This window comes from Perna viridis, chromosome 1 (genome assembly GCF_037379345.1).
Source record: "Perna viridis isolate PV_CMFRI_1.1 ecotype Kerala chromosome 1, ASM3737934v1, whole genome shotgun sequence".
NCBI classification, from domain to species: Eukaryota; Metazoa; Mollusca; class Bivalvia; order Mytilida; family Mytilidae; genus Perna; species Perna viridis.
Genome location: NC_142445.1, coordinates 45688445 through 45710375, shown reverse-complemented (window position 1 = coordinate 45710375; position 21931 = coordinate 45688445). Strand labels below are relative to the sequence as shown.

The 21931-nt window shown below is 31.4% G+C and overlaps 1 protein-coding gene across 3 annotated transcripts; it reads left to right on the top strand.

Annotated features, from left to right (window-relative positions):
- Positions 1 to 81: 81 nt before the first annotated feature.
- LOC148628989 (histone-arginine methyltransferase CARM1-like) lies at positions 82 to 21922 on the top strand. 3 transcript variants are annotated; one of them, XM_088541977.1, is made up of 14 exons: positions 94 to 257; positions 6163 to 6285; positions 6574 to 6674; positions 7180 to 7284; positions 7496 to 7606; positions 9666 to 9843; positions 11051 to 11141; positions 11879 to 11960; positions 12216 to 12391; positions 12822 to 12959; positions 15101 to 15273; positions 15979 to 16083; positions 17119 to 17246; positions 20997 to 21922. In XM_088541977.1, exons 1-14 carry the CDS (start codon positions 116 to 118, stop codon positions 21099 to 21101), a joined length of 1758 nt encoding a protein of 585 aa, XP_088398103.1. In that variant the 5' UTR covers positions 94 to 115; the 3' UTR covers positions 21102 to 21922. The 3 variants fall into 3 exon arrangements, with proteins under 3 accessions (XP_088398120.1, XP_088398103.1, XP_088398111.1); XM_088541985.1 differs by lacking the exon at positions 17119 to 17246 and adding an exon at positions 16549 to 16595; XM_088541994.1 differs by lacking the exon at positions 17119 to 17246 and having other exon boundaries at positions 82 to 257.
- The last annotated feature ends 9 nt before the right edge of the window (positions 21923 to 21931 follow it).

Sequence of the window (21931 nt, the reverse complement as noted above, 5' to 3'; positions counted from 1 at the left end):
GTCAACAAATCTTTATAAACTAAAGTTTAACAAGAGAATGAATGAAATCATGGGGGTATATCTTTTTGAATTACAGGTATCGGAAAGAGACTATATCCCATTTGCCTCCGTTTCAATGAAAAAGATGGCGTCGTCTTACGACAACGTGCAAGTGTCCATCCTGTCAGACGACGAAAGATTTGTAAACATAACAGATGAACCTGTAAAACTTGAACTGTTTAGACAATCAGATAGCATAAACTTAACATTTTCAAAGGGTAATTGCCGTATTGCACTTCTCACACCCGCCATTTTTGTTCTTAGCCTTTTGTTCATTGTCATGTTATTTTAATTTCATTTCACTTATTAACAAACGAACGAATTAATTGTATGGCGTTATTTTAAGTTTAAAGATTAAAACATAATGTAATATTAAAATTAAAATATGAGACTTGAACACAGGACTGAGAAACTTCAAGACTGAAACGACTTGGCAAATGTTTGAAGATCAAAGAGAAAAACAATAGTTCAAAGGAAAATGTTTCATAATGAATTTCAAAATGTGTTAATTTCATACAGAATCAGTGAAAGTTGGCAACATTGCGAATTGAACAAGTGATATGTGGTGACTGACTTCACAAATAATAAAAAAGCAGATCTCCACTGTTCATTTTCGATGCAAGTCGTTTCTGACACACTATTTCCTCAGCCATACGCTGTATTTATCTATACTCAGCGTCACATAAATAACATACTGTTAAAATTTGAATAAAAATATTTTCTATGACTTTATTGACACCTACCATCGTTTAAATTGTCTTAAATGACTTGCTCATTCGTTTAGCCAAACGGCTTCTCCCTGAACAAGTCGCTTTTAGCTTAAATCATGCGTAACAAATCCTTACGGGAAAATTTTGAGATTTCATTTAAATAGGGAGATAGTCCAGAAGGAAGTATAAGTGTTTCAGGAATTCGATGGATTTGAGCTTCTTCAAGTAAATTTTACCCTTATGTGCATCAGCCCTTGCTCCACTAACTACATTCTGTTCAAGATGACCTGTAACCGCTTTCAAATTTTATTCCAGGGCACTGACATCCACCTTACTTGTTTCATGTCTGACATGTGTGCGAAATCAATGTCAAGTACATCAGCAATGGCTTTGACTTCATTTTTTACATCTTGGTGAATAGTGGTAAAAAGCACATAAGCCCTTGATTGTGCTTTCCATTTGCTCAAGATACTTGTATGTTTTGGTAGCATCATGTGCAGCCAGTTCAAGCTTGTGGGCTACACAGTACAACCCCAATACATCTGGAATCACCTCTCTAAGTTTGGCAATAACTCCCCCATTTAGACCTAAATTCACAGAAGCACCATCAAAATTGGCACACACTAAGCTTGGGAAGTCCTCTTTCTTTGGCTTGAACTTTTCAAAATTCAGACCAATCTTTACCAGATCATCCAGGCATCGTAAATTCCCTGGGCATTAGCTTTATAAAGACTTTCAATGGATATCATTTTGGTAACTGGAGCAGACCCTCCAACATATCGAATGTAAACAATTTCTTGTTTGGTAACTGAGATGACAGTGCTCCCATCTGAGTGGATGCTCATAAAATTAACATTTTTCATATCATGGACCTGTTTGTCAACTAAAGTTTGAGCAATTGCAGCAGCAAATGTTTTACAACCAGTAATGTTCAAATAATTTTCACTAAGGTCAAGTCCATTTTAAGGTTGAATTTCACAAATCAACTTATAGTCTGAAAACGTTTTCCAGCTGTGGCAACACCATAAGCAGTAATAAATAAATTTTCTAGACGTTTCCTCTGATTTTCATTTAATTTTAAGCGAGACTTGGCTATCGGGGTGTCTGCAACAGCCTGAGAAGGACCAGCAGTTGCTGTGGGGTCATGAAGTTCCTTAAACCAATGCTTGACACACAACCTATGCTCAACACGTTAGTCATGAATCTTGAGTGGATCTATGCGTAGGTTTTTAGTACCCCTAGTAAGGGCATCCTTTCTTTCAGACAAATGGGGGAATTTTCTACAATATTTGCAGTACATTTCCTCAACATTATCGTCAAAAACAACTCAGGGAAATTCATCTATCCATGGGTTTATAAATGTTCTTTTGCGTTTGTCTTTTTCGTATTTTAGATCTTTATTTTTGATCTGATTGTATGATTCAGTGACAATTGCTTCGGTTTCCTGATCTGATGCCTCGTCATCAGCTGTCCGTTTTTCCCTTTTTTTTAACGTGAAATTATAGTTGAGCAACGACATTTTGAGGAGTTTGTCAACAAAATTTTATCATTATTATACTAGCGCTTGATTAATAATATTTGTAATAAGTCAAATTGCGTCTGATCAAATGCAGGTGTGATTCAGACTTGAGAATGACTAATCAATAAATTGTTTGTCCAGGACGTGTATTCTAATTCTAAAAATAACTTGATAAGTATTTATAGGTCACAGAAAGGAGTGAGAAACTTGGTCCAAATAATGACAACAAAATCTTTCAAAAATGAGCTTTTGTTTTCTAGAGTTGCCAATGCGGACAGACTTTCTTCATTGAAAAATGGAAAGTCCGAGGTTCGATTTTTTCAGCCCCAGGCGTTGGGCTTTAAGAATTTTCAACCCCTGCCATGATGCATTTCGTGGATACTGAGCGTGCCCTGTTAGTGGTGGACGATTTCCATTGCTTCAACATTTCATCACGATAAATGTAGATATTCTGACCCATATGGTTTGAAAAAAAAAAAATTCAAATGTCCTACCTCAAGTTGCCTCCAGACTTTTTCAATGTTTTGTTTTGATCAATACCTCAATTTAAGACCTTAATCTCTTATCTAATTTTTTGAAGGCAGTCTTCCCTCATTTAAAATTCAAACTCCTTCAAAACCCGAACTATCATCATAAAATTTGTTTTAAATTGATCTGAAATGGTCAGAAGGTGTGTATGAGCAGTTTTATATCCATAGCTTCCCATTCCTTCGTGATATCAACATTTTTATTTGGCCTACTTTTGACTTTTTAAAAAATGGCGACTGGAGTCAAATCCTCGAGAACAGTTATCTCTCTTAATTTAAAATCCAAACTTCTTCAAAACCTGAACAATTGTCATAAAATTTGTAACTCCTTCTTCAAAACCTGAACAATTGTCATAAAATTTGTAACTCCTTCTTCAAAACCTGAACAATCATCTTAAAATTTGTTTTAAATTGATAAAAAATGGTCTAAGTGAATGTATAAGGATGTTTATAGCTGTAGCTTCCCCTGCTTTTGTGATATCAATGCTTTTATATTACCTAATGATGATGATTTCAATAGCAGTATAGGCAGCAAGTATCTGTGAGGAGTATACTATAATCTCGCCACACAATATATTGTGATAAATTACGAGATGTGAATCCTGTATTTAACTCCTTGGTTATATTTTCAATGAAGAAATTAGTCAATTTAATCATATTTAAGGAAAGTTATGATACATGAATTCGAATTGATATAACATTCAAATATTAAGCAAATAACTTTTGACCCAAGAACCAAGTGATACATCTGTTTAAGTATTACATCTGTTCATTGCTACATTGTTTTGTAGGTAATTATTTTGCAGTAAGTCATTCTTTGGCAAAGACTCATCGTTTCTTTAAAATTATGTTATTCATGTATTTTCCTTCATTTCTCATACGGCCAGAATTACCGCAAAATGACACATTTTTCCCTAATAAAACTATTTTATCACAAAAGAAGCATGTTGATAACAATTAAAATATCAAAGCATGAATCCAATGCAAATTAAATTGCTTAATTGCATATTAAAAACCATGGCCGAAACGACTATGGCCGAAGAAGTACTGTGGCCAGAATGTTCTATGGCCAAGATGATTAGAAAGCATGATCAATTCTAAAACAGAATTCGTCCTTTTCTGTGTTTGGGTCTCATAGGACAATTAAATTTAAAGTTTGATCGTAGAACCAATGTCTTTGTGGCCTATGTATAATCCTTTATCTGTAGCACTAATTTTTAACAAAATGCCTAACAGATAGCTGATATTTTGCATTGAGAAATAAAATTGTGGTAAGCAGATTGGCGAGAATTGCTTCTGTCTTGAAAATGGTGAGATCAGTGCATGTAAATAATGTGTTGCTAGTCACCAGTAAGTTTCATAAAAAGTCTTTGAGTATAGATAGATACATTCCAAGTGCTGATATCACAATACACTCTTCCATTGTACTGACCAATCTTTGTGATCATACACTGATGACTTTCTGTGAAACCAACCAAATCCTCCACTTTATATATAATAACTTTATAAAAGTACCATTAACTTCAAAACTATTTTGGCAAATTCTCTTTTCCTTAAATTGACTAATAGTTTCATTTTGGTGTACATAGTAACAAGTTCAAAATCGGTTTATGTACTAATGAAAGGGCTAAATAACCTGAGAATATGTTATTTTATTTTTTACACTGATATTATGACGGTGTTTTTGTTGGTTGGTAGAGTGTTTTATTTTGTTTCCATGAGGGTGTAGGAGAAAGCTCACGCCGTCACAATATGGACTGGTACCTGTTAATTCTAGGCAGCTGTTAATCCTAGGCAGCTAAAATAACAATATGTCAGTGTAGTTGGAACCAGACTTTATTTTTAAATTCATAAATGTGAAATTCAATAATAATTAATTGAAAGAATTCATATTTGAACATAACAATTATTAAACTAAAAATATCATAATTTATAGATATAAGATATAAATTCAATAATATAATATCATAAAATAAATTCAGTATTTTAAAAAATAAATAGAATTAAATTATCAAGTTTCTCAAAATAAAATATCTTAATACAAAATTAATAACAGAAATAATGCTTTACCTAAAATAACAATATGTCAGTGTAGTTGGTACCAGACGCCTGAAATGGCCAACGTCGCCAATTATATAGGGGCTTGATGTTGAACCTGCCGTTCCAATTCTTCCAGTAGGACCAACCCACATAATGAGCAGCACAAAAGAAAGAGGCATCCATAAACAATCAGAGTTCAATAAAAGAAAAGTTTCTTTAAATTTCACATATATCTAATCTTAGTTTGTAACGTAAACAAACATTTCCCAAAATACAAAACAGTTAACCCAATTAATTAGTTTTTAAATTCCGAAACAAGTAATTTTAAATCATCTTTATTAATTCATTCCCTTATGCAAGCCTTAATTCTTTAAGTACGAAGATATTAATAAAACTATGGCACAGTTATGCTTAACTCGGTCATTGACTTGCCTAGGTCGTCATTCTTCTCCTTAATTTTTTTTTTTATCAAATTGCATCAGGCAACTTATCAATTCTGAATGAAGAGTGATTAGACCTATCTCTTAAGTTATCAAAATCTATTCCTATTATCAAAAGAAAAAGGTATTAATTTAGCTTGAGATATCATTTATGCCATCATTTGAATTATCAAAGCACTTTAATCTGAATTTATTTCGAAAGAATGACTAGTGGGATTAATCAGGTAATGAAATTGCTCTTGTTTTTCTGACCTAGTTAAAAATAATATTCTTTTGTTAAGTACATGAAAGCTAAATTTTGTATCACAATACTATTACCAACTTATTGGCCATTAAAAGGTCATACGTAAGCTTAATATCATTGTATATACATTTATATACCTGTAAATATTCAGTAAACAAACTGAAGAAAGCATATTTTATCAAAATAACAATGATATAAGAGTGTTCATCTACACGTATACATGGCTTTCAAATAAAGCAGTTTTTCTTTTTCTTTTTTTCATACTGTAAAACGGTATTGAGTTACATAATAAACATTCTGTTCATAAGAAAGAAAACACCCCAAGACACATTAGGCATTGATTAGTTTTTTTTTTTTCAATTTTCTGTGTCATGAGAAGTTTTCTCCAGTTCTTCCTATTATAAGCCCATTTCTTGGACAGATTAAGACTACTCTCCCAAATAGGATATTATAAGTGACTTTCCTCCAGTTTTGGGAAAGGAGCATTCTTCCATGCTATTGGTAAAAATAGAGTGTAAAATTGTGACTAATTGAAAACTGTTCTCATCAAACCAGTATTTCTTTTTCACAGGCAGTAATCAAATACATGTATACGCATACATGTACTTTCAAGCATAGAGTTTATCTTTTTTTTTTTCATCAGATGGGAACAAAATTCACCAGTGCTGTGTGAAAAACGATACAGAATTCTCCCGCTATGGAAAACAAAGCATTATTTTCACAAATGAAGAGAAAAGTTCTTTGGTTAGATTTCCAAGCATTCATGGTGAGTACATATCTTCTTTCATGTTAAATGAATTATGAAAGTCAAGTTAGTTCAGATTAATTACATAGTAAGTTCATGTCTTATTACATGTTTCTCTATTACATTTTAATATTATGTCTGATTTTCTTCTACATATAAGAAGAATTCTGCTTTTTCTAATTAGAATTCATACATTTTGATTATGGTTTTTACTGTATAATATTTCCCATTTTCTGCTTTGTTTATTGACCTACATGGAATAAATTCAGACCTGTATATTTTTATACAAATTTGATATTTCTTATTCAGCAATGAAACAGTTCCAATTCAGATTGAAAGAAATGAAAACAGGAATGAAGTCTGTGTTTACAGAAAGAACAGATGAGGCATCTGCTGTACAATATTTCCAGGTTTGAACCATTTCTTTTATAATTATGTATTTCATGCCGACTCTGAATAAAACTTATTTATTATTTATTTATTTGATGAATGGAGATAATATCCATGTATTATTTTGTTGATAAATAATTAACCAGTTTTCATAATCATGCCAGGTAAGTAAATCATCTACTAGTCTTGATCTGTGTAAATTTTTATTTATGTTGCCTTTTTGAAAGTAAGAATTTTCCCTGTCAGAATAACTGCTTTATTTGTTCTTTGTAATATTATTATTGGCAGCTTTAATGTTAAACAATCTATTTACATGATGTTTGTTTTGGTAAGTAGCATCACTATAGATTGTTGAACTTTCACTGTTTAACATTTACAGTTCTTGGAAAACTGTAATAGTCCTTGGACCATTTCAGTATTCCTTGGGCAATTATTACCAACCTTGGACATGTTACTGGTCAATTATATAAAAAAACCATTTATTTTTAATGCTATAATGCCTAATGCATGTATCTTTACTTCCAGTTTTATGGATACTTATCACAACAGCAGAATATGATGCAGGATTACATCAGAACATCTACTTACCAACGAGCTATATTAGCTAATATGTTAGATTTTCATGATAAGGTGAGAGTAATGAAAATTAAAGTGTATTATAAGTAATATAAAACAACATAATACCAATTTCTAGAAATCACAATATTTTGATGTTTTTTATTCATTCCATTGTAAAAAAACTATGATTGGCAGTTTTATTGCAGAATTGATGTTATGCAATGCATTAATGTTTTTACCTGTAAGATCCAATGCAGATATATATTTAGCTTTTATTGTACAGGTTGTGCTGGATGTTGGTGCAGGATCTGGTATACTCTCATTCTTTGCTGTACAGGCAGGTGCCAGAAAAGTGTATGCTATTGAGGCTAGTAGCATGGCAGAAAAATGTGAGGTACATGAAGCAAAACTTAAAGGCAAAAAGTCTTAACTTGTACAATGGAAAACTCAAGTCTGCCATTATTTCACGTAAACTAGATTAGTCTAAGTAAAAGAAGAGCACAATTTTTCTTTTTAATATTAATGATGTTAACCTTCAAGTACACATCCTTTGTGCCTAAATGGTTTTCTTTTCTATTTGTTTTTCTTTTTAGCTTACCTGGCCTGAAGGCCATGTGAGCTGTAGTCATCACTTTGTGCCTGCCATCGTCATCAGTAAACTTTTAAAAACACCTTCTCTGAAACTGCTGTACAGATTGTAACCAAACTTTGGTTGAATGTTCTTTAGGGTATCTTTAACAATCTATTCTATGTCTTGGGATTTTTGATCTTGCGAAAAAACATATCCACCATTACTAAGAATAGACCATAGGGGTCAAATTGCAGAATTTTGCAAATATCTCAAAAACAGTTGGGTTTAGCTTAAATATAGAAGGAAGTAAAAGTGTTCAGCATGATGGGTTGGACTTATGCCGAAATTGCAAGAAAGACTTCTTGACAGATGAATGAGTTATGGGTCCTTAAATGGATTTTTTTTACATTTCCAACCTAAAAAATCTTTTTCCGAGACTATTAGGAGGATGGATTGTAACCAAAGATGGCATGAATGTTTGTTAGGATATCGTTAACAGTTTGTGTGTAGAAATTTTTGATCTGTCGAAAAACATGGCTGCATTAGCAAAAATTTAGGTTTGTGGAAATCAGCCGAAAACCAATGGGTTCAGCAAAGTTTACTCAGGGTAAAATTGATCAGCGTGATGAGATTCACCTATGTCAAATTTTCATAAAGATCTATTGATCTATGCTGGAGTTATTTCCCTTGAAGAGTAAAAGAAAATGACTATCACAGTTTTATTTTATAACATGAAAACTGGATGGATACCTAAGATGCTATCTATTTATTAAATGATTCTTGTGACAATGTTTTCCGGACTGAAGTCGATGTGGAGTATAAGTCTAATTGCCTAATTTTGACGAAAATCAGCGAAAAAACATAGATAAGTTGTATTCAGCAGATAAGTCGAGGGTCAAACGTGTGCATTTATATCGTATGTGTCAGTAAAGATCCGAGTTGAGCGGTTTGTTTTTAACAGCATATTATTCCAGCAATGTTACTAAATATAAGATTTCTGAATTAAATAAATATCTGTGTTTTTGTTTGAGTGTACTTTGTCTGCGAGTTCAATTATTTTTATTGAATGGCGTGTCAATTGCTCTAAAGCCATAGATCATCAGGAGTACGAAATCATAAACATGTCAAACATGGGCAGCCATGTGTGAAATAAGCTGGAAATTCGTTTGATGAATTTGTCATAATTTCAAGCGGTAATTAGTAAACAATATTACCTGGTATTACAAAATACAAAAAAAAATAATTGTTAGCTGCAAATTTGGTTGCAATTAGCCATTTAGATAACACTTTAATTGAATTATAATTTGGGCCATGTGCGAATGTGTTACGACATACCGTAAATGGGTATAAATTTACATATTAAAGGACCGATGACTCCAAAACACTCGATAATGTTTTCCAGGTTAGAAAAAAGAGTTTTGTTAACGTATCTTTTAGAGTTTATTTATATAATTTAACGGTTTTAAAGTTTCAGAGTTTTTTTAGATCATCCTATTCATTCATAAAGGATAGCAACAATGATCAATAATATTCAAATTCAATCGCCGGTTTGATTGTTTGAGTGACGGCTTTCGTTGATTGCAGTCTACCAAAAATTTTGAATTAAAGCAATCAAAAGTGAACTAAACAAATCTAATGAAATGCATTGTTGATGAACATTTTTCTTGAAAAAGCCTTAAATAAGTCGAAGTGGACGATATGACAAGGCTGACACTTTGCTTAAAAAAAATATCGACTTATAGTTGGGAAAATACAGTACTTCTGTATACGTTGATTGTTCTTTCATATTATGTCTTTGTTCCTTTTAAATGGTCTTTGTATTAAAGGATTTTATTAGATGAACTGTTCTTAGTTACTATACAAGAACCTCTGTCCTTTGCAGGAATTGGTGAGGAACAACAAACTTTCAGATAAAATTATTGTGGTTCCCGGGAAAGTGGAAGAAGTTGAAATTACAGAAAAGGTTGACACAATAATTTCAGAACCAATGGGTTACATGTTATTTAACGAGCGCATGTTGGAGAGTTATCTTCATGCAAAGAAATGGTTAAAGCCTGGAGGTAATTATTGCAAAGTTTGATTACTGTGAAAGTACTATTGTTCGTGGGGTACCAATTTTTGTGGTTTTCATGGGTGGGCAAAGCCACAAAATTTGGTTCCCAACGAATACTAGATTACCATTGATATGTACACTGAAAACTTAAAAACCACGAATTCAAGAATCCACAAACATGTGTTTCTTCCCTGATCCACGAAAATTGGTAGCCAAGAATTAAAGTAATTTCACAGTAGTTGTTTTTCCAAAGTTTTAATTATCAAATATGAAATAACTGCTTAGGAAATATCACTATTGGGTATCAATTTTTGTAGTTTTTATTTTTTTTTTTAGTTTAGTTTGTTAAGTTTTGAGTTCATTGATTTCAATACATTCACTATAAGAATTTTACATTTCATTTTTCACAACTCCTCACGGGATTTGATGAAACATCCACACATTCTATATCACATAATGCTATTGTGCACTTATTTTGTTTTTTCATCTGAATGCCTTTTTGGATTTTTTTGTGCTTAACACAAACTGTCATTAGTCGACCTAGGGGCGCCCATCTTTTCCTCCATTCCCCTAAAATTGCTTTAATGATAGTATCCAATGAAATTATAACATGATGCCATTGTTGACCTCATATTTTGTTTTTCCATCTGATTGACTTATGGAGTTAACTTAATAATTCCTAGGAAGGAGAGCGGGGAGTATCAACAAATTTTAAGTTTACCTAAGGATTTTTTGAATTAAACATATGTAATGTTTTCTTTTTGGCTGGAAGGTGATTTTACCTCATTGATAATGTACTGAAATTTTATTCATTACAAGAACAAAAGCAATGGAATCGTGATTTAGTTATCCTTTTAAATAGAAACAACTCCTTGTAGGTATTGAATTGAAAAAAGAAAAAGAATATATATTTTTTTTAATTTCTTTTAAGTACATTGTTATATTTGTTATCCATCTTAATAGAAATTAATACAATGACAAATAAAGTGTTCCTTGTAATAATTGATTATAGGAGTCTTCATAATACTAGCCCCAATTAAGTGTGACTAAATGACACATTTGTGGTATTAAAGGGGATTATTTTGTGAAACTTTACTTTTTAAAGTTAATTTCTAAAGTCTACTCTTAATTTAAGAAAAAATAAGTATTGTAGCAGTAATATTGATCGAACAGTTTTGTGTGATGATACTTCAAGTTAGTTCTTTAATTTTCAGGTAAAATGTTTCCTTCACAAGGAGATTTACATATAGCACCATTTACAGATGAAGCTTTATACATGGAACAATTTTCAAAAGCAAACTTCTGGTCAGTTAAGTTGTATTAGCAAAATAATATATAACTGTGATCGTGTTGCCATTTCTTAATGCATTTGTTGCTTTGGTTGAAAGTGTTTTCATTGTAGTTATCAGACTCAAAGTGTTGAAGTTTTCTAAGAATCAGGCTTGATGTGTATAAGGTGTGGCACATGAAGAAAAAATATGCAGATTTTTTTTTTTGCATTATATAAGTATTTATACCTCGTAGCCTTCAAAAGTAACTATCAAAGACTTATCAAGTTTGCCCTTTTAAGATATTGATTGGTCAAATTTAGTGGAAATTTGCTATGGAAAAATACATGTATTGAATATATTTGAGGCATAAAGTACCAAATTGAGAAAAATTATGTGCTACCCATTGCCTGATTTTTACACAGAATGGTACTTAAATCTGATTAAATAGACTTCTTATTCTGCTGGTTTACTGCAATAACACTTCATCTTCTTGGCTATGAGTAAGATGAGTAAGGTAGAAAGAAAGCTTAATTTAATTAAACACATTATTAATCGTCTGTTCTATAGAATGTGTTACCAGGTCTGAAGAATGTCATTGATAATGTTTAAAGGATGTTCTTTAGCTATTGATTAAGTGAGTATTTTGATTTTGGAGTAAAATTTATGCTACGTTGTATTAGTGATTTTTTGGTGGACCAAACAAATCTTTAGGCCAGGTGTGTTGTCAGTGCTCTCTTGTTAAAGTAGTATAAACAAATATTAATATTGTAGGTGTAATCAGTCATTCCATGGGATTGATTTAGGCTGTTTACGAAATGCTGCTGTAGAGGAGTATTTCAAACAGCCAATTGTGGTAAGTATTCTTAGAATTTTAAGTATTATGTGTTACTGTATGAGTAAGTATTTAAAACCAATGTACAAAGTTACGTAAGACAAGCTAACATTGTTGTTACTTCTGATAATGTTGTAAAGACAACCATAGTACTTATAATTCTTGTAAAATATATAATGATAATATCAGGCTTTATACAACCATTAGTTTCAATGCATGAGATGAAATACATGACTTTTTCAAACTTTACAGTATTTATTTCTTATTATATTTCAGGATACATTTGACATCCGAATATGTATGTCAAAATCTCATAAATATACTGTGGACTTCCAAGAAGCTGATGAAAAAGATTTACATGTTATAGATATACCTCTTACCTTTACAATGACCCAATCTGGCATGGTTCATGGTCTAGCCTTCTGGTTTGATGTAGCATTCCTTGGCACAACGTAAGTAAACTATCTTACAGTTTGATGATAAAATTCTAAGCAAATTGGGGTTAAAAATTGTCTTAATATTGATTAATGGCAAACATCTACCTGCAAAATCTGGCTGAGTTGTCTTTGTCAGTAATTTGGCTATGAATTTTCTTAGGGTCTTTAGAATATGTTTTTTTAAGGGTTTTATGTATAATGCACTGTCAATTCAGAAATTATAGCATGCAGTAATTATTTCAGTTTCATCATTTCTGTCAATAACAATGATTTCAATTTTTTGCAATTTTGGAAAAAAAAGCCCACATTAGTTATATACAAAATTTTTATAATGCATGATTTATTTATCAAGATTTGAAGTCAGTAACATTTTTTGCATTAATATCTGAATTCACAGTATTAATTTTTGAAAAAAAAAGTTAATTGATTGCTCACATATTTGCAGAGAAGCAGTTTGGCTGTCAACATCCCCAACAGAAACATTAACACATTGGTACCAGGTCAGATGTCTATTACAAAACCCAATCTTGGTTAAACAAGGCCAGACACTAATGGGCAGATGTGTTCTCAGGTGCAATACCAGGTAAGTGTATATAAAGTTCAGAAAGAAGAAGGGAAGTCTCCATGAAAATCAAATGGGATATGCTTCACTTGAGGACATTTTATCCTTGATGTGCTTTGCACAGTCTAGCAATTTCTGCTTACTGTATATACTCGCATATAAGTCGGAACCTCCTTCTCATCCCAAAAATTGTGGAATCTAGCTTTGACCCGCTTATAAGTCAGACTGAATTTTTACAGGTACAGTCGTTGCCTTCAAATTTTTTGTCCAGTAGCCCTTTGGGCTAGCAAGTTTGAATTTTTGGTAGCCCAAACTCAAAACTAATAGCCCGAAAAATTCAGAAAAAAAATAAAGAATTTATCAATGAAAAATGACATGCAAATTATCCGAGGAGTTTGACTGACATCGCTAAAATTTCAATACCGAAAACTATCGACGGACAACAACGACCCTCAAATCAAAATAAGAACCACGGTAATTTTAATTTGACAACTAAATATTATGTTGTCCTACAAGTACTTGTGAAAGATTTTATTATATAAATCGATTAGTTTTTATTTAGTTTTACTTTTAATCATCGTTTTTTTATAGTAACTCTTAACATAAAATAAACGTTGCGGCATATTGCTGTTTTTAATTAACGTCCGGTTTTCAGATATCATCAGGTTTAACTCGGAATGATTTGACATGAAAGGACAAAAGGTCGCGAAAGTAAATAATGACAAAAATAAACAATAGTGACATTGTCGTAACTTTGTAATTTTATTTCGGACAGAATGTAAACACAACAACGTACTGTAGGTCATAGAAACACTTTAATCTTACACCTTCACAACTCGAATCTGACTAGCCCGGTCGGGCTACGGACATTTAAACTGTACTAGCCCGAGGCTGATTTTACTAGCCCCGGGCTTCGGGCTAGTGGCTAACGTTGAGGACTGCAGGTACAACAATCAGTGAAATTGTAAGGAAAGGCACAATTTTTGGTTGAAAATGTGAAGAATGACCTTGTGTTTGCTGTTGTTTTTGTTTTGTGCTGTGAAAGTTTTTACATCGGGGGCGTACCTTGTGTCCAATCATTATTAACACATGTTTGTTGTTTTTTTTTAAATCAAATTGCTCTGTACATATTTGAAATGATTTAGATAATAAATATAACACCATTTGAGTTGTCATCATCAGTGTTTACTGGTGACTCAAGCAAGCGTGACCGCCATTTTACGATGATTTGTTTATACAGCTTATGACCAGAATAGAATAAGTAAGAACTGTGAAGAACAATTTTTTAATGGAAACTTGGACACCTATTGAGATCAAAGGATTTTAATAAATTAATTACCAATTAAGGTGATCAAAGGATTGATTGCTCATTAATGTTATAACACCTTTTTACCTGGTAATCATCTTTAATTTTTTTTTTTTATTTTTTCAATCAAATCCATCAAAACGGTTCTCTATGACATATACACCATTCCTGTTATCGTTATATTGTTATGAAATTACCAATAATGATAATGTAAATGTCTTTTTATTACAATTTAAAATTAAATTTTAATTATTTCTTAGCATTGCAATTATTACTTGTAAACTATGGTACATGGCTTTTTCATGTTTCATGCCATCTTTTTGGTATTTGGATATATTCAACAACCATGTGACATGCAAGTATACAGGAAATTCAAATTTTATTAAAGATAGTGTAGTTGTAAGGCATAATAAAATATAAAACTACAAATAGTCATTTATTTCATCACTTTATAAGTATACACAACAATAACAAATATGACATATAGGTCTGACTTGTTTTATTAGTGTCAGTACCTTGATTCTCCCACTTGCTCCAACTAGAATTTTTAACCCACGGCCAAGTTCTTGCTTATAAATCGGAACCTATCTTAGCACCTCAAAATTTACTCCCAAAAATCTGACTTATACATGAGTATATACGGTACTTTTCTCATATTACCACACAATCAACTCTCTCTTTTTTTAAATTTATACAAGGTTAAAACTATACATTATGACTGTTCTAAAAATAAAAACCACTTATGACATTTCATAAAATTTGAAGTTTGTAAATTACTATTATTGTCTATTGAAATGGTTTTGATAATTTTGTTTCTGTTTAGCTTTTAATTTGATGATATTGTGTTTATTTTCAGGCAGAGTTATGATGTAGATATTGAACTGAATATTCCTGGAACAACATCAAAATCCAGAAACACACTTGATCTTAAAAATCCCTTCTTCCGATACACAGGACAACAACCCCAACCACCACCTGGTACCAACAACACATCACCCACAGATAACTACTGGAACTCTACCATGCTCAGTATGTTTTAACATTATTTTTTGTAGCCAGATTTTCTTCAGGTAAACTTCAGTTATAAGTATGGGAATGTATGGTGGTGGGCAGAAGCCGGCTGACCACAGAGCAGCTGCCATTTTCCCTGCATAGCTTAAAAAGTATATGGCACATTCTTTTCAAATTTTAATATTTTGTTTTTCTATGATACAATGCAGGTGAAGTCCATTTTTTCAAATATTGCTTCTGTTTTTAAGAAGTGTATGTTTTTGGTGCAAAAAATAAGGACTTTGTTGTTTGTCTGTGCAATAATTTTAAAAGTATTTGAAAAGTCTTTTCAAATTTTGGTATAATTTTTAATGTGGCAAATTGAAGATGAAGTCTTATTTTTACAAATATTGCTTCAGTCCTTTCCAAGTAATGGCCATTTTTGTTTTAAAAAAAAAAGGAACTTTCACTATTGTCATGTTTGAATTTCAACTAGTTAATTATTCACAGTTGTTATTTCAATGTGTGGATAATCTGGTTTCCTATCAATTTTACAACCTCTGGTTTTAAACTATATTTTCTGCAGTGATATTGGCTACTTATAAAGACATTAGTGCTAGTTAACAAAAGAAAATTTCTGAAATTAAAAATATGATTTAGTCTTCTAGTTTTGGAGTGGAAGACAAGACTCGAACAAAAATTACTTTTATGAACATCATGTTTTGTGTGTAATTACTTTTTTAGACCAAACAAATTACATGAATGGTATTTTAAATGGTATCCAGGACCAACAAACTGTACAAATTTTAAACCAGCAAGGAGTAGTTCAACAAAATCTCATACCAGTGTGTAAGTTTCTTAATTGTCATTTGCTTCTTTAAAATGGTAATAGGTAAGATTAGTACTACTCTGATAAGACTATATTGTGCCTGTTAAGGGCTGTTTTATCAAAACATATGAGGTACCCAGGCAAGGTGCTTTAATTTGCCTCTGTGGTAGGTAATTTTTTAACAGTTCAGTGTAACAATTCTGAGTATTAAGAATCTGAATTTGCTTCTATGGATGGTTTCCGAAATTTGAAAGTGCCTTCCCCAGGTACCTCATATGTTTTAATGGAACAGCCTTAAGAAGGTAAACGATCTTATTGTAGGTTTTTAAGAGATAAAAAATAATTTACATGATTAATGTTTGAATTATTAACTTGAGGTCTTTAAAATATGTCCCTTAATATATGTTGTACTGTATCGATCTAGATTTATAGTTGAAATTATTGGAAGACTTTCAAGTGTTGCTGAAACATGTTACATGTTTTAGGGTATCACAAATAGCCAAGATCTTGTGAGATAAAATGTGGATGCTTTGTAAATATTTGTTGAAAGGAGATGGGGTGTCAGAAATTTTCTGAGCTTTGTAACATGTTTGAGACAGTAGTTTCATAACAAAACTTTTAAAAACTCTTTGACATGAAGCATTTACCACCTTGATGTGGTTTAATTGCAAAGTAGCAATTTCTTATAAGTACCACATCTTATTGGAATTCAGAGGAATATACTACTAGATAAATGTGGAGTATGGAACTTCATAAGCTCAACAATTATTAAATCGAGTTATTTGCAAGAAATAGATAATTATTAAATGACAATGATGTTTTTCCTAATGAAAAAATAATATTGAGTTGAGTCTTCAAGAATAGTAAATTCTGTGAAGATGAGTGGAAAAAATGAGAAAAATACACCCTTCTTGAAAATGAATATGATATTCTTAACCAAGTTGAGTCATATAATTTTGTTTAAGTGAGATGTGGTACTTGATATGATTGTTCATTTGCTAATGTTAGGATAATGGTGCTTCAGGAAAGTAAAATGATGCTATTTACCATTCCAGCAAATATCTCAGCACCAATTAATCCAGGTAGCATCCCCAGTGTTATAAATTTGGTTAGTGCTCATGCAAACAGAACGTCTGTGGGCGGAGGAATCAGCCCTATTAACTTCGCACAAACACAAGCACAGGTCAGAAATTTGTAGTCATCCCTACTCAGTGTTTATGTAACAGTTTTTATCTGGCACGCTTTCTGTTATATTTGTATTACTTCTGACAGTTTTCAGTTCTTAGTTATGATTTGAATTGAGATTATTTGGCATGGTCATAAAGTTACAATTAAAAAACTGATCCATAAATGAACATGGGCGGTGCAAGATACATTTAACAAGAGGCAACATTGTGTTCTTGTAGACTTCAGAAAGATCTTATGGAAATAATATTGTGGAAGAATTTATACACAAGATCATTAAAGACCATGCCAAATATATATTACTAACATAGTGGAACTAAAGTTGCTTTATAATGTATAATTCTGGCATGAATGGTCTTTTCCGGATGGCTAGTGTGTTTTAGTGTCTATCACTATTTAATGTTTATGTTGGTGCACGTCCACTTCGAGATTTAATTCCAACAGAATAGAAAAGTAGGCAAGTGATACATTTATCTATTATCCAATACATTATGGAATTGTATTATATTTAGGTATTTTTATAAATGAGTATTTTTATTTACCAAAATATTTCCTGTCTCCAATGGATTCCTTTGAAACTATGTGGGAGGTTATGAAGCTGACTTTGTAAACATTACAATTCATGTACCAATTGAAAAAGCTTTTCTTACCAAATTAAGAAATATTAAAGTCGTATGTGGCCGTTTAATGTAGAACATCGTACCAAAATATTTTCATACAGTTTAATTTTATTACACCAACATTAATTTCACAACATTTTGTGGATTAAAGTTTTTCATTGGTTTTCTACCTGACCTAACTTTTTTGTAGTTATTAGTGAATGTTGAAAATATTTTGTTTCACAATTCATTGAAAGACAATGTTCCAGTAGAAATTCATTAAATATATACATTGAACTTTTCATTTATGGTTAAACAGTTTTGGTATTTTTTGTTATAGCAATGCATGTTGGGTGAAAATTCTTTGGTGCAAATAATTAGTTGATTTCTTATTTTTAGTATGATTTTAATAGTTAATATGAAGTAAAAGAGGCTTATGCTCATTTATTTTATCTGTATGGTTAAATGTCACCAAGCATAAAGAGTAGGGGTAAGAGTTTTATCTAAAACCTTTTCAATTTCTTGATACTGATTTTCCCAGTATGACAGAAAGAATTATAAACTGCTTATTCTGATCACAGAACATTGATAAATCAAATGCATACAAATATGAATGATAGGTCAGCTCTCTGTCCTACTGTAGAAATCTGAGAATGTGTTATATTTTTTGGAAATACATGTGCCATTTAATTAAGTCTATCCTGTGACTTTACTTAATGCTGTAGTAGATTAATTTTACATCAACTTATAATGGACTGGTTCCAGTTTCAATACAAATTTAGGTAGACTGCTAAGTAGTTTAAATATCTCTGTAGGTAGAATCTGCTTCACATTATACCAATGTGTCCTCCTTAATAACTGCTGAATATTGTGAAGATTGAATAGCTGTTAATAATGATGACCTTAACCTCAGAATTATACCATCCAGCAGTGTGTTTGGGTAGCTTGTACTCAACATGCAAGTGATTTTCTTGTTTCTGATTGGATAACATAGTTTTATTTAATTTAAATATTTAAAATGGGTTAATGAAGCCTATGTTAAGTTTCAGTTACTTAAACTGTCTGGTAAAACTTATTATATAAAGTATTAGATGCACTTACATGGTCAAACTGAATTCTTTTGTAGTTAACTAATTTTAGAGCTTAAAGAAATGTTAAGTTCTTGATAACATGTATGCAAAATAGTCATGTTTTCAACCTGCAATTTCCTTTAAGGGGTAAATGCACAAGCCCTTCTTACTTTAAAAACAATAAAACATTTTTGTTCAAGGAATGCTTGTAAGATGTTTGAAAATAATAGTATCTCGTTTTATATGAACTTTGCAGTGGCATAATGGTATTACGCTGTCGTCGTCTGTAGATATTTTATGTCCAAACAATAACTTTAGTATAAGTGTATAGATCTTTATGAAATTATACCACAATGTGTCATACCACAGAAGGAAGCCTGGGATTGATTTTGGAGGTTATGACTTGAATCTTTTTTGAGTTAGGGGTCAAAAAGGGCAAGAAACAAGCATCTTCATGATGTCAGGAAAATAACTTGAGTAACTCCTCTTGAAAATCTCAGGATCCACTACCGGTTCTCCACAGTTGAAGTCAGGAGATGTACAGGAATCACATTGTATCTTGTAGCTGATTGGCCTTGCCTAATCTGTTCAATGGCGTTTAATGAAAAGATCATAATGTTACATCCCATGTGGCCTTACAAAAATTAAACTCTTGGTATTCTTTGTTTAATTTTCCACTGTATTTAAAGTATGGATATCAGGTCAATTTAAGGAAATGAATAATTGCAAATTTTTAAAGTTCTTTGTACACTTTCATTCTGTGTCAGAAATCTAAGGTGTATCAACCATTTAATTAGCTGTGAAGGCATAGCTTGTAGGTCGTTTGAAAATTTTTTGACCTACAAGCTATGTTTTCGCAGCTACCATTTAATCACAATCCAAAAATCTGAGCTGTACTAAGATGGAATGTTGAAACTTGTGTCCATACTTACCCAAACTGTTCAGGGTTCGACTAATGCTGTCAAATCTATCTTCGCCCTGCAAGCATTTTATTTCTATTTTCTTTGGTTCCCTGTGACAATATATTTGAAATGCCTCAATATGTACCAGTAACAATAGAAATTTTTACAATGATTTGAATGGCCTCATTGAGTTGCATTTTCTTAATGATAAGATCAACATCTAGGGACCTTATCACTTATTAACTAGACATGGTCTTACTAATTATTAAAACGTTCCTAGAAATTCAAGTGTGCATGTGCATCTTCATTCTCTTTTAAAAGAAGTTTTAACAAACAGTTCAATTAAAATCTTAAAATTGTCAAATGTAACTTCATGTAGGATCTAATTACACTCCATTCTACATTATCTGTTCTAATGACCTTCTGATCAGCCAATCAAATTTTATCTTTCAAGCTTTTGAAAGCATTATTCAAAGAGAGGACCTGAAAAGGTCATCTTAATAGAAAGTAGAAAGGGTACATGCAGTGACTCAATGGAACAATTGATAGATCTAGTTTTAGATAGATTGTGTTTACCCATTATGAGTATTTATTAAATAAAATGAACAAAATTATCTAATCACAAACAGGTAAATCACTCGCATGTAGAGTACAAGCTATTCAGATACACTGGTGGATGGTATAATTTAGAGGTTAATTGACAGCTATTCAAACTTAAGCAGTGTCCAAAAGATCACACATTTATTTGTTGGTAATTAAGTAGGTCACATTGGTTTGATAATGTAGAGCAGATTTCTACCTAGATTTATATTGAAATTGGAACAGTCCATTTCAAGTTGGTGTATTGAAAGATTTTTTTGCACAATATTTTAGCATTGATTAGTTAAATAAAAAATAAATTTATAAATAGCAATTGTTTTGATATGTGTTAGAATCATGATATACAATGCCTGTACTGATATACAATTTTTATTTACTCTGAGACTTTGAACTTGTTTTTACTTTGACCATTTGTAGCATTGTGAATGATGATAATTTTTGTTGTATTATTCTTAAAATAGAAATAAAGCATTTTATGAGCACTTTTTCATTTTACAGTTAACAGTTGTAGTAAGGTTTATAATTATTTGAACATTAGAGTATTTTGCTAGATGTATGATTTTCATTTCTATTTCAGAATGTGATGAGTGGCGGAGGAAGCTTCCCTGTCAGTCATCAGTTTATGATTGGAGACTATGTAATGCCAGGAAATGTTGTACAGTTAAAATCAGAATCTGTATAATGATGATCTGAACTGAGGAAACTTTCGTCTTTCATATACCTCATACCTGGAGTGTACCTATAGTGGATCAAATTTTAGAAGGGGAAATTAGATGGCAGCAAATTTGTGCTTGAAATATGTGTGTATTTTCTTGGCTGGAAATATTTCAATGTCAAATTTTTTTTTTCTGTATGTGTAAAAATAAACTAACAAGATAATGTATTAATGGCAAAAATATATTTTACTGTAAAACTACTTTGTTTTGGATTTTAAAACCTGTCTTGTTAGGATTGTGTAAATATTTCTGATTCTTTCAAATTAAAAGATGAAAAGAAAAAAGCCAAATGTCATTGTAGCATATAATCATTTTAAATGCCCCTTATTCTTGAATCTACAGGAAATAAATAAAACTAACAGCTGTTAAACTTGTGTATCAAACTTGTGCTGTTATTCTTTTTTTGAAAGTAAGAGTATATAAACTTATTCTTCAGTCGGTGTCATTTCTTTTAATAAGCATGTGTAATTCATATTTGTTAAAACTCAAGCATATTGAAATAAAGGTAAAAGTGGTATCAACCATATTGTTACTTTGCAAACCAAGTTAAATATGTTTTTTTTATAGTCTGCTTGATTTTGTTACTTTTTATAAGAAAGGAAAACTAATGTACTTATTTGGTGTATATTTTTGTTGCAAAAGAACTCATAATTTACAACCATACTGCAGTATCTGTCTTAGTCATATTTTTTGTTTAGAAACAGATATGAAATGTTTGTCTTGTATTAACAAGATTTTAACAAGAGACTTGTTTTTAAGTCAAGTAAACAGATGCCAATCTGTTAAACTGTTGTTT

Bases quoted from the DNA above. Each gene is read 5' to 3' on its own strand.
- LOC148628989 (XM_088541977.1), top strand. From the start codon at position 116: ATGAAAAAGATGGCGTCGTCTTACGACAACGTGCAAGTGTCCATCCTG. The intron at 258-6,162 runs GTAATTGCCGTA...TTTTTTCATCAG, and splicing joins AAACTTAACATTTTCAAAGG to ATGGGAACAAAATTCACCAG. The intron at 11,142-11,878 runs GTCAGTTAAGTT...TTAATATTGTAG, and splicing joins TTTTCAAAAGCAAACTTCTG to GTGTAATCAGTCATTCCATG.